This window comes from Neofelis nebulosa, chromosome 3 (genome assembly GCF_028018385.1).
Source record: "Neofelis nebulosa isolate mNeoNeb1 chromosome 3, mNeoNeb1.pri, whole genome shotgun sequence".
Classification (NCBI taxonomy): domain Eukaryota; kingdom Metazoa; phylum Chordata; class Mammalia; order Carnivora; family Felidae; genus Neofelis; species Neofelis nebulosa.
Genome location: NC_080784.1, coordinates 44,847,267 through 44,865,018, shown reverse-complemented (window position 1 = coordinate 44,865,018; position 17,752 = coordinate 44,847,267). Strand labels below are relative to the sequence as shown.

Sequence of the window (17,752 nt, the reverse complement as noted above, 5' to 3'; positions counted from 1 at the left end):
GGTCATTTTAACTATCTCGTGCTCATGAGGTTGAGAAGAAATGAGGTGAGTAATTTTTGGATCAAGGCAATTAAGAGTTGATATCCTTCCATCTCTCTTTTCTGATGCCACAGTAGCCTGAGAAGCCATGAGCTGAGTTTATGGTGTCACCAGTTGGAGAGAGCCTGGATCTCTGAGTCACTACTTTAATGAGAGCTCCTGGTGACCCTTACCAAACTTTACATGAAAAACAAATAAGCTTTTATTGTGTTAACATTTCAATGTTTTATTTATTACCATTCCATAGCCTGGTCAGGCTAAGTTGACCAATATAGAGATTGGAACTTTGAAGTGGTGTGCTGCCATAATAAACGTAAAATAGATGTCTTTGAGCTTCTGGGTAGTGAATGATGGGTAATGGATAGTAGATGACAAAAAATTTAAACTAACTGGAAAAATGGAGATCTATGTTAGGAAGTTACAAAATGTTTCATAGTATATTTCATAAAGTTATAGTAAACTGTATGACTGCGTTTTACCGAAGTTAGATAACGGTATGTTGTTTTTTTGCAGTTGGAGGTCAGTTTCATTACCCAAGTTTGGCAAAGTGTTAAGAGAAGGATATAATCTCAGGAAACAATTGGCCAGTTTGTAAAAAGAAATGATAGGGAATAAATCCAGAAATTCAAGGTCTTTCAGGATTTAAAAAACTGATTCCAGATTCCAAATGGTAAGAAATGGAATTTAGAAAGGTTTGAGCACCAGAGTGTCAGTAAAAACTCCCACATAGAGAAAATTACTCAGGGAAGAACTCTAATTAAGGGTATGGACATATATTTTTCCAGATAGAGTCAAGGTTGCCATCATTTAGTTGAAAGAGAGAAAGAGAGAGAGATGAGAGGGGAGGGAGGGAGAAATAGGAGTTAGGCAAAGAAATTATAGAATGAGGGAAAGTATTTGCAAATCATTTGTCTGAAAGGGGCCAAGTATCCAGAATATAAAAGGCAAAGAAATAAAGCAGATTTGAAAATTATGACTTAAAAAAAAATTTTTTTTTAACGTTTATTTATTTTTGAGACAGAGAGAGAGGGAGACACAGAATCGGAAGCAGGCTCCAGGCTCTGAGCCATCAGCCCAGAGCCCGACGCGGGGCTCGAACTCCCGGATTGTGAGATTGTGACCTGAGCTGCAGTTGGACGCTTAACTGACTGAGCCACCCAGGCGCCCCGAAAATTATGACTTTAAAAAGTTTTGTATGTGTGTTACTTATACAGAAAGCAACTAGATGAGAAACTACTAAGGTTTTGAGCGTAGTATATTAGCAAAGGAACCTCAAACTTAGATTAAAAAATATTTTTACTTTTAAGAATTAAAACAGCCCTTGGGCCCTGAAACTTCCAGATGCAGATAGTAAACTGAAAAAGCCATACAGCTGTCCAGGAAGGATATTTGTATTTAAGTCTGTTTATGATATTTTATACTTTCTATATATCATGCTTTTTATTTGATACCATTTAAAAAAATCTCATTTCCAGCCTTATGTGTTTTGTATTTCTAATTTTATTTTATTTTATTTTAAAAAATTTTTTTTTTTCAACGTTTTTTATTTATTTTTGGGACAGAGAGAGACAGAGCATGAACGGGGGAGGGGCAGAGAGAGAGGGAGACACAGAATCGGAAACAGGCTCCCGGCTCCGAGCCATCAGCCCAGAGCCTGACGCGGGGCTCGAACTCACGGACCGCGAGATCGTGACCTGGCTGAAGTCGGACGCTTAACCGACTGCGCCACCCAGGCGCCCCTGTATTTCTAATTTTAATGTAAAAAAGTCCGAACTAAGACTGTTACTTTTTCCAAAAAAGACAATGACAATAGACATTTACTTATGTTTGTGATTAATTTATATATATATATATATATATATATATATATATATATATATATATATATATATTTGGTTGCTTCACACTTGGGGCATAAACATTTATAATTTTTAGCCCTTCTTGATGGATAGACCCCTTAATTATGATATAATGACCTTCTTCATCTCTTGTTTTAAAATCTTGGTTTTAAAATCTAGTTTGTCTCATATAAGTATGGCTACTCTGGCTTTCTTTTGCCATCCATTAGCACAATAGATGGTTCTCTGCAGGTGTGTTTAGGTCTAAAATAAGTCTCTTGTAGGCAGCATATAAATGGGTCTTTTTTTTAAAAATCTATTTTGATACCCTATGTCTTTTTTTGTTTTTAGTGTTTATTTATTTTTGAGAGAGAGAGACAGAGCGTGAGCAGGGGAGGGAAAGAGAGAGAGGGAGACACAGAATCCAAAGCAGGCTTCAGGCTTTGAGCTGTTAGCACAGAGTCTGATGCGGGGCTCAAACCCATGAACCATGAGATCATGACCTAAGTTGGATGCCCAACCGACTAAGCCACCCAGGTGCCCCATACCCTATGTCTTTTGACTGGGGCATTTAGTACATTTACATTCAGAGTGATTATTGAAAGATATGGATTTAGTGTCATTGTATTATCTGCAGGTTTCATACTTGTGGTGAAGTCTCTGGTCCTTTGTAGTCTTTGCTGCTTTCTACTCAGAGTGCCCCCTTAGGATCTCCTGCAGGGCTAGTTTAGTGATCATAACTCCTTAGTTTTTGTTTGTCTGGGAAAGCCTTTATCTCTCCTTCTATTCTGAACAATAGCTTTGCTGGATAAAGGATTCTTGGCTGTATATTTTTCCTATTCAGCACATTGAATGTTTCCTTCCACTCCCTTCTGGCCTGCCAAGTTTTATTTTTTTTTTATTTTTTTTTTTTAAATTTTTTTTAACGTTTATTTTATTTTTGAGACAGAGAGAGACGGAGCATGAACAGGGGAGGAGCAGAGAGAGAGGGAGACACAGAATCCGAAACAGGCTCCAGGCTCCGAGCTGTCAGCACAGAGCCTGACGCGGGGCTCGAACTCATGGACCGTGAGATCATGACCTGAGCTGAAGTTGGACGCTTAACCGACCGAGCCACCCAGGCGCCCCTGGCCTGCCAAGTTTTAGTGGACAGTTCTACTACTACACTTATCTGTCTACCCTTGTTGGTTAAGGCCATTTGTCCCCAGCTGCTTTCAGAATTCTCTCTTTACTTTTGTATTTTGCCAGTTTCATTATGATATGTCATGCTGTTGACCTGTTTCTGTCGATTTTGAAGGGAGCTGTCTGTGCCTCCTGGACTTGGATGCCTATTTCCTTCCCCAGATTAGGGAAGTTCTCAGCTATAATTTGTTCAAATAAACCTTCTTTCCCTGTCTCTCTCTTCTTCTTCTGGAACTCCTATGATATGGATATTATTTCATTTCATTGAATCACTTAGGTCTCTATTTCTCCCCACCTGGTCTAGTAATTTCCTTTCCCTCTTTTTTCAGATCATTTTCCATAATTTTATTTTCTATTTCACCCCTTCTCTCCTCTGCTTCTTCCATCCTCGCTGTCACTGCATCTAGTTTATTTTGCATCTCATTTATAGCATTTCTTAATTCATCGTGAACTATTTCTTGCATCTTTGATCTCTGTAGCAATAGATTGCTGTCTTATGTGCTTTTTTCAAGCCCAGATATTAGTCTAATGACCGTTATTCTAAATTCTTGTTCTGATATATTGTTTATGTCTGTTTTGAGCAACTCTCGGGCTGTCCTTTCCTCCTGGAATTTCTTTTGAGGAGAATTCTTCTGTTTCATAATTTTGGCTAGGTTTCTTTTATATGTTTTAATAGCTTTTTATGTGTTCTGAACCTGTGAAAACTACTGTATTAAAAAGGGGCCAAACACTCTCCAGGGCCTGGCACTTCAGGCAGTATTTTTGGAGTATGTTGCATGCGCTCTGCTGTTGCATATTTGGCTGCTCTATCCCACTGATCTGTCTTTACAAAGCTTTTCCTTACTCATAGTGGTGGATTGTTTAAACCTTCCACCAGGTGTGCTTTGATTTGCTCATTGAAGTAATCCTGGAAAAAAGGAAAGGGCAGGGGACCTGATCCCATAGTAAGAGAAAAATGAAAGGGGTGAAAAAAAAGACCACACAGAGAATCAAAGAAACTATAAGACTTAATCAAGAAAGAGAGAAAGGAAAATAAAGAAGAAGGAGCTATAGAAAAGGTGTAAAAAGAATAGAGTAAAAATGCCTGATTAAACAGACAAAGCAGATTTTCTGGCCAAAAATCAAATCAGAAACTATGAGCCTGATTCCAAAGGAAAAAAAAGAAGAGGGTAGGAAGAAAAAGAAAAGAGAGGAGAAGGAAAGAAAAGTAAAGAGAGAGAGAGAGAGAGAGAGAGAGAGAGAGAAAAGAGCGACAGATTAACATACAAAACTGCAGTACAGTTGTCTGTTGGTACCTGGGACCAGTGGCTGTGCTGGTCTGGAGAAGAGGCTGTCTGGTTTGATCAGTGTTGGTCTCACTCCAATAGATAGGCAGTTACCAGGCATGGAGGGGCGGGGTTTGGTGTAAGCAGGCCCAAGCCTCCACTGGGGGCAGCTGTCCCCTTCCCCGAAGCCTCACCATGTTGGTGAGGGAGAGGAAAAATGGCGACATCCAGTCTCTGCCCAGACCCTGTGTCTCAAACCACGCTGTTCAGCCAGCTCTCACAGAGTAGCACTAGTGGCTGGTTTGTCCTGCCCCACAGTTCTCCAGTGCATTCTGGGGTGCTTGGCTGGGATTCAAAACCTGAGGTCTTAAAGGAGTGGGCATGCCACTCAGGGGCAAGCCACTCTGAGGGCTTGCCACTCAGCCCTGCTGATAAGGTAGACGCCTGCAGGGTCGTTTTTCCTTGGGGGGCAATATTCCCTCTTCCCACAGTACTCAAGGGAGGGGACTGTTCTCTCCCAGTGTGCCCCGGAGGTCACTACTGCTCCCCAGGCCGGCCTCCCTCCCCACAGGAAGTGTGCACATGTCTTCCAGTTTGGAGAAAGGAGTGCTTTTGAAAACTTTGATCTTCAGCTCCTATGGCTGTTTGCAAAGCAGAGAGTGGCACTCTTCGTATTTCTTGTTCACCAGTCCTGATCTGCAGAGGTTTTTCTCTTGTCCTAACACAATACCACAGTCCACACCTTCTTTTTCCCTTTTGTCTCTCCATAGAAGGGGATCCCTCCCCTCTGTGCCCACTCTGTTTTATGTCCCCCAATTCACATACACACAGCTCAGTCCTGCCAAGCTATCTCCCTCCACCTGTGGAGATTTTTCTGTAACTCCACGGATAGATTTCCTGGGTGTTCCAAGTATTCTGACCTCAATACAGCTGTACTTTTCTGCCATTTTAACTCCTCCAACAATGAGAATAGAAAGTTGTCAGACACCACTCTCATCTTCTTACATATTATTATTATTTAGTATTTAGTGCCACTTTTATTATTTTCCTAGTCATTATCTCTATTACTATTTGTTTCCTCAGTCAGGTTTGCTTAGATTTATCCACTGTTTACTGCTTTCTTTGCTTACCTTGTTTCTAGCACTTCTTCCTTTCTTAGATTTTTCATAAAAATTTTGAGTGACAAAATGTCTGTTCACTTGAAAATATCCTTATATCTCCCTCACTCTTGAATGGCAATTTAGCTTGATATGGAATTTCAGACTGACAGTTATTTTTCCAATAACACTTTGAGGATACTTTACTATTTGGCCTCTACTGTTATTATTTTATTTTTAATTATGGAAATTTCAAATAAATGCAGAAGTAGAAGAGTATAAAAAACCCAGCTTCAACAATTATAAATTCCTAGCCAATTCTTTTTATGTTCCTCTGCTTTTCTGTTCTCATATTATTTGGAACAAGTTATAGACATATCATTTCATCTCTAAATATTTCAGTATGTATTGCTAATTGACAAAAAATATACTTTTGAAATATAATCTCATAGTATCATGATCACACCTTAAAAATTAACAAAAATTTCTTAGATCATCCAAATTCCAATCTGTTCAAATTTTATTTTTTTTAAGAATACTATTTTTTGTCTTCTTGATAATCAGTCTGACACATGTGAATTGATATCTCATTGTAGTTTTGATTTGCATTTCCCTGACGATTAATGATGTTGAACATCTTTTCATGGGCCTGTTTGCCATCTGTATGTCTTCCTTGGAGTAATGTATATTTAAATTCTCTGTCCATTTCTTTTCTTTTCTTTTTTTTTGTAAATTAAAAAAAATGTTTATTTGAGAGAGAAAGAGCATGAGTGGGGGAGAGAGAGGAGCAGAGAGAGAGGGAGACACTGAATCTGAAACAGACTCCAGGCTCTGAGCTGTCAGCAGAGAGCCTGATGTGGGGTTCGAACACATGAACTGTGAGATCATGACCTGAGCTGAAGTCGGATGCTTAACAACTGAGCCACCCAGGTGCCCCTTTGCCTGTTTCTTAATTGTGTTGCTTGTTTGTTTGTTTGTTTTTTAGATATTAACTTGTGTAAGTTCTTTATATATTTTGAATATTAACCCCTTATCAGATGTATGATTTGCAAATATCTACTTTCATTCAGTAGGTTGCCTTTTAATTTCATTGATGATTTCCTTTGTTGCATAAAATTTTTTGTAGTTCGATGTAATCCCATTTATTTATTTTTGGGATTTTTTGCCCTTGTACAAGGAGACTGATCCAAAAAAGTATTACTAAGACCCATGTCAAAGAGCTTACTGCCTATTTTTTCTTATAAGGAGTTTAATGGTTTCAGATTATATTTGTATGTATCGTTTATATTTGTATATAGTTTGAGATGGTGGTCCAATTTCATTCCAGAATTCTAGAATAATTGTCTCTTAGATGATGTATTAATTTTTTATTGTTGCTGTAACAGTTTACCACAAATTTAGTGGCTTAAATAATACAAATTTATTATCTTACAATTTTGTAAAGATGGGTCTCGTTGGGCTAAAATCAGGGAGTTGAAAGTGCTGTGTTTCTTCTATAGGCTATAGTAGTCTGCTTCCTTTTGCCTTTTCCAGATTCTAATGGCTGTTTGCATTATTTGGCTAGGCCCTCTACCTTGCATCTTCAAAGCTAGGAATATTGGGCTGAGTTATTTTCACACTACCATCTCTCTGGTTTTCTCTTCTACCCCCATTCATCTTCTTTTAAGGACCATTGTGATTAAATTAATACCACATGGATAATCCAGGATAAATTCCCTATTTTAAGGTCAGTTTATTGGCAACCTTAATATACTTTGCTTTGTAATCTAACATATTCACAGGTTCTGGGGATTAGAGTATGGACATCTTTGACAGGAATTATTATTCCCCTTACCAAAGATAGTGAGATGTTAGAGTCTAGGAAGAAGTAGAACTAGAAATGATTCAAGAACCTGAGGCAGTATGGATGGTGAAAGTACATTGTTCTCACTGTTAAGCAGACTTGCTCCTGGAAAGTTTCTGCTTATTGGGAGAGAGAAAACACCTTTTTCTATCAGGGGTTACTTGCAGGTGCAAATGCCTGTGTTGCTTTGCTTCAGTAAAGAGACTATATTTGGAACAATATTTTTTACTATAAACAATATTTGTTATATCACCTGATTAAACTTAAGACAATTCTTTGTCTTTCTCTATTGCTTATAATCTGCACAGATCAAACAAACAAAATAGGAAAATAATAGGAATCACTGCTCTTGTGTATTTCAATTCTTTTCAGGGTTGGACTACCTTCTGGATTTAGAAAAACTTTTGGTTTAATGTTTTGGTGATGGTGCATTATGATATTCACAGACTTCCTACCATGATAGTTCTCATTCTATGGGTCAGGAAGGCAAGATGGTGATTACATAAGATATTGATTATATCTATTTCCACATACTCTTCTGTAATTGGTCAGATTATGATAGGATAAATGTGTAGTCCCACGAGTAAACTCACAGATTTGAACCTAAATTTCATGTATCACCAGTCCTCTTATAAGCATATGTCTTTTCCTGAAGTGAACCAGTTATATTTTAGGTCCTCAAAAATAAGTATTAGCTTAGAGCAAGTGTTTAATATTCCATAGAAGGTCTGAGTAGTTGGGTTTTGATTTTGTGGATCCAGTCTGAAGATTTTCTTTAGTTGGTTGCTTTATCCTATTTACATTTATTGATAAAACTGAGATTTTTGATCTTACAACTTCTGAGATCTTGATCTTGTCATACTTTTCTGATTTCATACTTTTGTTTTGGTAAAGTATTTCATTGTAAAAATCTGGCTTTTGGTTTATTTTGTAGGTGCCTTTGTGTATGTTTTCTCTTCTCTTAATTTGGAATATTTATAATGTTTTACATAATAGATTAAAATTTTTATTTAGGCAGTAATAGTGATTCCTCACTGTAAGTAATTAGAAAAATTAATATCTTACTACTTCTTCCCACTTTTGGCTCTCCCCTTTATTACATGACTGTGGTTATTTTAAATCTTAGTTATTATACACTGTTATACCATTAAACAGTATGTTTCTACTTCTATAACTTGATTTTAAACTTTAAGTCACATTTTTGGGGGGCCACATTGCAATAAATGTAAGGAAATCAGGATGCACTTATGGTATTCCTCTTCTGCTACACTGCCTGACATTATTATATATGTTATGTCTATATCATCATGGTTTAATAACATTTGTACCCTATTGGATAACTAAGACTTCCACAGTTTTATTAGCCTTATTCTGTATTTAAGTTTGTTTAATATCCACAACTAACCTTTAACTCTGTTGGTACCTTTGTTGGAAGAAGTTTCTCTGCCTTTGGTGACAGGTGGAGGTGAGCTATTTTCCTTGAGTTTTGCTTATAAATACCTGTCTTTTGCCTCTATATTTGAATAACAGTTTTGTTGGGGATGAAATACAAGGGTCTACACTTTTTCCTGAAGATTTTCTAAAAACATAGTTCTTCATATGTGTAGAAGCATATGGGAATAGCCATATGCTTAATGCTGTGAAACCACACTGTGTATAATCAGTCTTTTCAAGTATCATCATATTTCATTATAGTTTCTCACATATGCATAGAAGCATATGGGAATAGTCGTATGCCTAACACTGTGAAACCACACTCTGTAGATTCAGTTTTCAAGTATCATCATATTTCATTAAAGTTTCTAACATACACATAAAAGCATATGGGAGTAGTCGTATGCTTACCTCATTGAAAATGCACTGTATAGGGGCGCCTGGGTGGCGCAGTCGGTTAAGCGTCCGACTTCAGCCAGGTCACGATCTCGCGGTCCGTGAGTTCGAGCCCCGCGTCAGGCTCTGGGCTGATGGCTCGGAGCCTGGAGCCTGTTTCCGATTCTGTGTCTCCCTCTCTCTCTGCCCCTCCCCCGTTCATGCTCTGTCTCTCTCTGTCCCAAAAATAAATAAAAAACGTTGAAAAAAAAATTTAAAAAAGAAAATGCACTGTATATAAACCATTGTTCAAGTAACATCTTTTTCATTGATTTATATGTGTTTGTAAATGCATCTGTAAAAGCATGTAGGAATAGACCTATTCTATGGCATGTTTCAAGTGACACCTTTTTCATTAAGATATAAGTGTTTGTAAACATATGTTAGAAGCATATGGGAAGAGCCTTGTGTATATCTTATTGAAACTACACTGAGTATAAACCATCAGTTCAAGTAACATCTTCTCTAGTTAATATAAACCTGCTAGCCCCCAACACCCTAACCCTAACCCCTAACTCCAACTTAATCCCCAACCCCTAACCCTAAACCTTAATCCTCATCCTCATCCTAACCCTAACACTAACCCCAAAGCCCTAACTCCAAATTGAGCCCTCTGGAGAGTTCTCTAAACAGCAGGATACCAGGAACATGCCCTCACCCTGGCCCTAACCTTAAGCCTGACCCTAACACTGGCCATAAACCCTAACCCTAATCCTATATCTGAGAAGAAAAAAGAAGTAGTATGTATATATACAATGGAATATTACTCAGACATTAAAAAAGTATGAAATCTTGCCATTAGCAATGACATGGATAGAGTTAGAGAGTAATATGCTGAGAATAGAAAGATGAATACCATGTGATTTACCACGGTAAGAGAAAAATGAATACCATGTGATTTCACTCCTATGTGGAATTTCAGAAACAAAACAAATGAGCAAAGGGGAAAATAAAATAAAAGGGGAAAAGTCCAAGAAACAGACTGTTAGTCATAGAGAACAAACTAATGGTTACAGGAGGGGTGGTGGGTGAGGGCATGGGTTAAATAGGTAATAAGGATCAAGGAGTACACTTGTGATGAGCATAGGGTGTTGTATGGAAGTGTTGAATCACTCTTTGTACACCTGAAACTAATATTGCCATGTGTGATAACTAACTGGAATTTAAATAAACACTTAAAAAAAATAAAGACATTGTTCTTCAGTTTTTAAATTTTGAATACTGTTATAAAAATTGTCAAGCCAGCCTGGTTTTCTCCCTTATGCCCAATATGATTTTGTTTTTCTTTTTGTTCATAGGCCAATAGGATCCTTTCTTTTTTTTTTTTTTTTTTTTTTTTCAACATTTTTTATTTATTTTTTGGGACAGAGAGAGACAGAGCATGAACGGGGGAGGGGCAGAGAGAGAGGGAGACACAGAATCGGAAACAGGCTCCAGGCTCCGAGCCATCAGCCCAGAGCCTGACGCGGGGCTCGAACTCACGGACCGCGAGATCGTGACCTGGCTGAAGTCGGACGCTTAACCGACTGCGCCACCCAGGCACCCCTAGGATTCTTTCTTTATCTTAGACACCCAATAACTTTAGTAGAATATTTCTCAATTTTAATTGTTATCAGTTATTCCTGAATTCTGTGTACTTTTCAGTGTATTGTTTCAAATCTTTTATTTAAGGAAAGTTTGCTTGAAGTATATCTTTGACCTTTTTTTTTGGTCTGTTTGTTTGTTTTCTCCAGTAATAGCAAATTTTGCCTAAGTTTAACTATGCCCTGTCTCCACCCCCTAGTCCTTTTTTTTTTTTAATCTTTTATAACTACTCTGTTTTTAAATTAAGCATTTTCAAGATTTTTATAGGAGTACATAAGGATGACTCATATGTGCATTTTAGTGAATTCTACAAAAGAACCTGAACAAATAGTCAGGTATAAGACACAATTATTAACTATCTTTTTTCTTTCTTCAGGTTCTCAAAATCCATTTTTACAAATTATAGTTCCAGAGAAAATCCAAGAAAATACAAGTGATAATTTGGAACTAGAAAATGTAAGAGATATTTTTCACAATATTATATGATTTTTTAAATTCTTATTTATAGCAATTAAATGTATCAACCCCATTATAGAATGAATCTAAGTATACACTATTACTACTTATAATAGTACTTATATGGAATTTTAAGTTTGATAGTGAAAGCAAATATATAGATGGGAATCTTCTGTTTTGTCTAACATTTGTCATTTCCTTATGGTAAAAATTTTAAAAGTTCTAATAAAGAAAATAATGTAGAAGAATTAGGGTCTTATCTGAGTAATATTTACATGATTCAGATGAAGAGAATAATTTTCACCAAAATGGTTAAGAGAATCTCTTTTAAAAATTTTTTGATTTTAAGTATAGTTGACACATGTTACATTAGTTTCAGGTATACAACATAGCGATTCAACATCTCTATACATTATGCTATGATCACAAGTGTAACTATCATCTTTCACCATACAACACTATTATAATATCATTGACTGTATTCTCTGTGCTGTACCTTTTATTTTCATGACTTACTCATTCCATATAAACAAAAGCCTGTATCTTCCGTTCCCCTTCAGGCATTTTGTCCATCCCTTCAACCCCCTTCCCTCTGGCAACCATCAGAGGTAGTTCTTTGTTTTTGCAGGTCTGATTCTCCTTTTTATTTGTTTATTCATTTGTTTTGTTTTTTAGATTCCTCATATGAGTGAAATCATATGATCTTTGTCTTTCTCAGTCTGATTTATTTCACTTAGCATAATGCCCTCAAGGTCCATCATGTTTTTACAAAAAGCAAGATTTCATCCTTATTTATTGTTGTGTAATATTCCATTGTGTGTGTATGTGTGTGTGTGTGTGTATACCACATTTTCTTTACCTGTTCATTTATCAAAGCACACTTAAATTGCTTCCATATCTTGGCTATTGTAAAGTGCTACAGTAAATAGGGTACATACATCTTTTTGAATTTGGGGTATTCTATTCTATTCTATTCTATTCTATTCTATTCTATTCTATTCTTTCTTTGACTTTCTCTAACTGACTGACTTCACTTAGCTTTATACTTTCTAGATCTATTCATGTTGTTGCAAATGGCAAGATTTCATTCCTTGTTTATGGCTGAGTAATGTTCTGTTGTGTATACATATTACATCTTCTTTATCCATTCATCTATTGATGGGCCCTTGGGTTCATTCTATATTAAATAATGCTGCAATAATAATAATAATAATATGCATAGGGGTGCATATATCTTGTCATATTTGTGTTTTTATAGTCTTTTGGTAATTACCCAGTAGTGAAATTACTGTTTAATATGGTCATTCTAGTCCTTTTTTTTTTTAATCTGATGATGCATTTTGATGTCAGTTTAAAAAAATTTTTTTTTAATGTTTATTTATTTTTGAGACAGAGAGAGACAGAGCATGAATGGGGGAGGGTCAGAGAGAGAGAGGGAGACACAGAATCTGAAACAGGCTCCAGGCTCTGCGCTGTCAGCATAGAGCCTGACACGGGGCTTGAACTCACAGACCGCGAGATCGTGACCTGAGCCGAAGTCGGCCGCTCAACCAACTGAGCCACCCAGGCGCCCCAGAGTGGTACATTTCTTATAACTGATGATCCTATATTGATCATCATTGTCATCCAAAACCCATAGCTTACATTAGGTTTTACTCTTGGTTGTATACATTCTATAGGTACCTAATTGTTTTTTGGTGCAGTTGTAAATGGGATCGATTCCTTGATTTCTCTTTCTGCTGCTTCATTATTGGTGTATAGAAATGCAACCAATTTCTGTACATTGATTTTATATCCTGAGACTTTGCTGAATTCATGTATTAGGTCTAGCAATTTTTTGGTGTTTTTGTTTTGGATTTTCTACATAGAGTATCACATTCTCTGCAAATAGTGAAAGTTTGACTTTTTTCCTTGCCAATTTGGATGCCTTTTATTTCTTTTTGTTGTCTGATTGCTGAGGCCAAGGCTTCCAGTACTATGTTAAATAGTAATTGTGCGAATGGACATCCTTATCTAATTCCTGACCATTTAATTAAAGTTCTGTTTTTCTCCATTGAGGATGATATTAGCTGTGGGTCTTTCATATATGGCCTTCATGATGTTGAGGTATGTTCTGTGTATCCCTACTTTGTTGAGGGTTTTTTTTTTAAAATCAAGAATGGATGCTGTGTTTTGTCAAAGGCTTTTTATATGTCTATTGAGAGGACCATATGGTTTTATCCTTTCTTTTATTTATGTGGTGTATGTTGATTAATTTGCAATTGAATCACCGTTGCAGCCCAGGAATAAATCCTACTTGATCATGGTGAATAATTCTTTTAATGTACTGTTGAATTCGATTTGCTAGTATCTTGGTGAGAATTTTTCCATCCATGTTCAGCAGGGATATTGGCCTGATATTCTTATTTTTAGTAGGTTCTTTGTCTGGTTTTGGAATCGAGGTAATGCTAGCCTCCTAGAATGAGTTTGGAAGATTTCCTTCCATTTGTATTTTTGAAACAGTTTGAGAAGAATAGGTATTAACTCTTCTTTAAATGTCTGGTAGAATTCCTTTGGGAAGCCATCTGGCCCTGGACTTTTGTTTGTTGGGAGATTTTTGATTTCTGATTCATTTTCTTTGCTGGTTATGGGTCTGTTCAAATTTCCTGTTTCTTCGGGTTTCAATTTTGGTAGTTTGTATGTTTCTAGGAATTTGTCTATTTCTTCCAGATTGCTCAATTTTTGGCATATAATTTTTCATAACATTCTTTTATTGTTGTTTGTATTTTTGTAGTGTTTGTTGTGATCTCTCCTCTTTCATTCATTATTTTATTTATTTGGGTACTTCTCTTTTCTTTTTGATAAATCTGGCTAGAAGTTTATCAGTTTTATTCTTCAAAGAACCAGTTCTTGTTTTGTTGATCTGTTCTACTGTTTGTTTGTTTCTATGGTGTTTATTTCTCTAGTCTTTATTATTTCCCATCTTCTACTGGCTTTGTCTTTATTTGCTGTTCCTTTTCTAGCTGCTTTAGATGTAAGGTTAGGTTGGGTATTTGAGACATTTCTTGCTTCTTGAGGTATGCCTGTATTGCAATATACTTACCTTGTAGGACCGCCTTTTGCATCCCAGTGGTTCTGGTCTGTCATGTTTTCATTTTCATTGGGTTCCATATATTTTTAAATTTCTTCTTTAATTTCATGGTTAGCCCATTCATTCTTTAGTAGAATGTTCTTTAAACTCCATATACTTGTGGTCTTTCCAAATTTTTTCTTGTGGCTGATCTTATAGTGTTGGCATCTGAAAATATGCATGGTATGATCTCAATATTTTTATACTTGTTGAGTCCTGATATGTGACCTAGTATGTGATATACTCTGGAGAATATTCCATGTGCACTTTAAAAATGTGTATACTGCTCTAGAATGATATGTTCTGAATATAACTATTAAGTCCATCTGGTCCAGTGTGTCATTCAAAGTCATTGTTTCTTTGTTGAGTTTTGGTTAGATGATCTATTGTTGTAAGTGGCATGTTAAAGTCCCCTACTCTTATTGTATTATTTTCAGTGAATTTCTTTATGTTTGCTATTAATTGATTATTATATTTGCATACATGCAAGTTGGGAGGCATAAATGTTTACAGTTGTTGCATATTCTTGTTGGATAGACCCCTTAATTATGATATAGTGCCCTTCTTCATCCCTTGTTGCAGCCTGGTTTAAAATCTACTTTGTCAGATATAAGTATTTTTACTCTGGCTTTCTTTTGACATCCATTAGCATGATAGATGGTTCTCCATCCTGTCAGTTTCAATCTGCAAGTCTCTTTAGGTCTAAAATGATTTATGCTCTTATAGACAGCATATAGATGGGTCTTTCCTGTTTATCCATTCTGATACCCTGTATATTTTGATTCAGACATTTAGTCCACTTACATTCAGAGTGACTATTGAAAAATATGAATTTATTGCCATTGTGTTACCTGTTAAGTTGTTTCTTTACAGTTGTTTCTGATGTTCTCTGTTTCTTTCTAGTCTTTGTTGCTTTTGATTTCTTTCCCACTCAAAGAGTCCCCTATAATATTTCTTATAGGGCTAGTTTAGTGGTCATGAACTCTTAGGTTTTATTTGTCTGGGGAACTCTATCTTTCTTTCTGTTCTGAATGACAGCCTTTTTGGATAAAGCATTCTTGGCTACATATTTATTTTTTCCATTCAGCACATTGAATATATTATGCCACTCACTTCTAGCCTGCAAAGTTTCTGTGGAGAGATCTGCTGTGAACCCGATTTTGATTTGTCTTCCCTTGTAAGTTAAGGATTTTTTTCTCTTGCTGCTTTCAGGATTATTTCCTTTCCTGTGTATAGTCTAAATTTTACTGCAGTATGTATTGGTGTTGTCTATGGCTTTTGTTGATTTTGATGGGCATTCTCTGTGCCTCTTTTATTTCAATGTCTGTTTCCTTTTCCAAATTAAGGAAGTTTTCAGTTATAATTTGCTCAAATAAACCTTCTGCCTCCTTTCCCCTCTCTTCTTCTGAGACTCCTATTATATGAATGTTATTATGCTTAGGAAGTTGTTGAGTTCCCTAAGTCTACATTCATGATCCAATATTTTTCTTTCCCTCTTCCTTTCAGCTTTATTATTTTCCATAATTTTATCTTCTGTGTCACTTATTCATTCCTCTGCTTCTTCCATCCTTGTTGCCAATACATCTAGTCAGTTTTGCATCTCAGTTATATAATTTTTTATTTTGGCTTGATTAGTTTTTAGGGCTTTTATCTCTGTGGTAAAGGTCTCTCTGGTTTCTTCTATGCTTTTCTCAAGCCCAGCTATTCTCCTTATGATTGTTGTTTTAAATTCTGGTTCAAGCATATTACTTCCATCTGTTTTGATTAGATCCCTGGCCATGACCTCCTCCAGTTCTTTCTTTTGGGATAAATTCTGCCTCCTTGGCATTTTGCCTAGACCTCTGTCAACTGTATGTTAGGAAACCCTGTTATATTGCTGCTCCTGATAATAATGACTGTATTAAGTAGAGGTCATATACTGTCCAGGGCCTGGCCCTTCAAGAAGTTGTTTTGGTGTATGCTTTGTGCACTCTGCTGTTGTGATTTGGCTACCCTTTCTCTCAGATCAGTCCTCTGGAGAGTTTCTCCTTGCTTGCAGTGTGGATTGTTTGGATCTTGTCCAGTGTGTGGCACATTGTAAGTAGGTATATTTTAACTGCTTGTTAGAAAAGGCTAGATTCTATTTCCCCTAGAGCTGAAGCTTTGCTGCACTCTATGATCAGTGGAATTGGTGTGGCTGGGGAGTTTGTGCTGGTTTTCTGGTGGAGTGGCCTACTGCACTGGTCCTCAGCATCACTTGCCCTAGTAAAGATGCACCTGCAGGGCACAGTGGGGTGTGACTTTGTGTAAATGGCTTGAGCCTCCACTTGGGATACTGTGTTGCTCACTGAAGTCTGCCCATGCTAATGTGGGGGTGGTGTGGGGTGGAAATGTTATATTGTTTTCTCATCCTTGGAGAGAGGAGTTTGCACTCCGTTTTTAACAGCTGCTGTTCAGGAAGCCCTCATAGAAGAGCGAACAATCTCCCCTCTTTCTCTCTCCTTCTATTCTGAATATTGCGTCCCGGGATTCTATCAGAACCCTGCCTTCACCCTTCTGTTTCTGAGCCATCTGTCTGCCTGATAGATGAGTGTTCCTGTGTTTTATCTCAAGTGCTCAGCTGGGTTTCAAAACTCTAAATTTTAGAAATCCTGTGCAGCAGTCTAGACCCACTCTGATCCTCTGGGGGAAGATCTTGTCACACTGTGGCTGGTGCTGGTTTGTCCTGGAAAAGCAGTCCCATAACCACACGGGGTTAGGAGTTTATGGTAAAGCACAGCCAAAGCTAACTGGCTTCCAGTTAGCTGCCTTCAATTGGTGCCTCTGCAGCTATGTATGCTAGTTAATGGGGCTGCTCAGTGGCCTTCTCTTTTGTCCCTTGAGAGGCAGTGCCATGTCTCTCAAATGCACTCCAAGAAGTGGAACTCTTTCTCCTATGCAACCCAGGGGATCCTCAGACCATGCTGTCCACTCCTGGGCCTCTGTCCTCTTTCCCCACAGGAGCACCCCAAGCCACCAGGTATGATCCCAGCGATGGTGTGGACTTCTAAAACTTTAGACTTTGAGCTCCACTTCTTGTAAAAACTTGAAATAATCAGCTCTTGTCCTTTTCCTAGTCAATGTCTTTGGAGAAGAGTTTTTTTTTTTTACAGTCCCCTGCCTGCTGCTTACTCTCCTTTTCTGTCTTGTCTCTCTTTCTCCTTTGTTCATGATCAAGGCTCCCTCTCCTCCACAGCACAATTCTTTTCTCCCCCTAATCAGTTCTCCACAGCTTCCACCTTCCATGATGTAGCTGTTTTTCTCCCTCTGAGATATGCAGTTTGTTCTCTCAGTCTTCCTATCGATTTCTTGGATGTTAGGAATTATTTGTTATGTATTTGGCTATGTTACAAGGAGGAGGCAAGCATAGAGTGCCCCTACTACTCCACCATCTTAACTCTTCCCCTTCAAAATAATTATTGATAGGTATGTAATTATTGTAATTTGTTACT

At 37.2% G+C, this 17,752-nt stretch overlaps 1 protein-coding gene across 5 annotated transcripts in view; it reads left to right on the top strand.

Annotated features, from left to right (window-relative positions):
• Window positions 1–17,752, top strand: part of ADAM32 (ADAM metallopeptidase domain 32) — a 173,547-nt gene that overhangs the window by 2,082 nt on the left and 153,713 nt on the right. For all 5 annotated transcript variants that reach the window (XR_009259107.1, XR_009259108.1, XM_058720620.1 and 2 more), the window contains exon 2: window positions 11,094–11,173. Coding sequence is in view for 3 of the 5 variants with exons in the window: in XM_058720620.1 (XP_058576603.1) it covers window positions 11,094–11,173 (80 nt within the window). In the remaining 2 variants the exon portion in view is untranslated. The remainder of the gene's footprint in view (window positions 1–11,093; window positions 11,174–17,752) is intronic.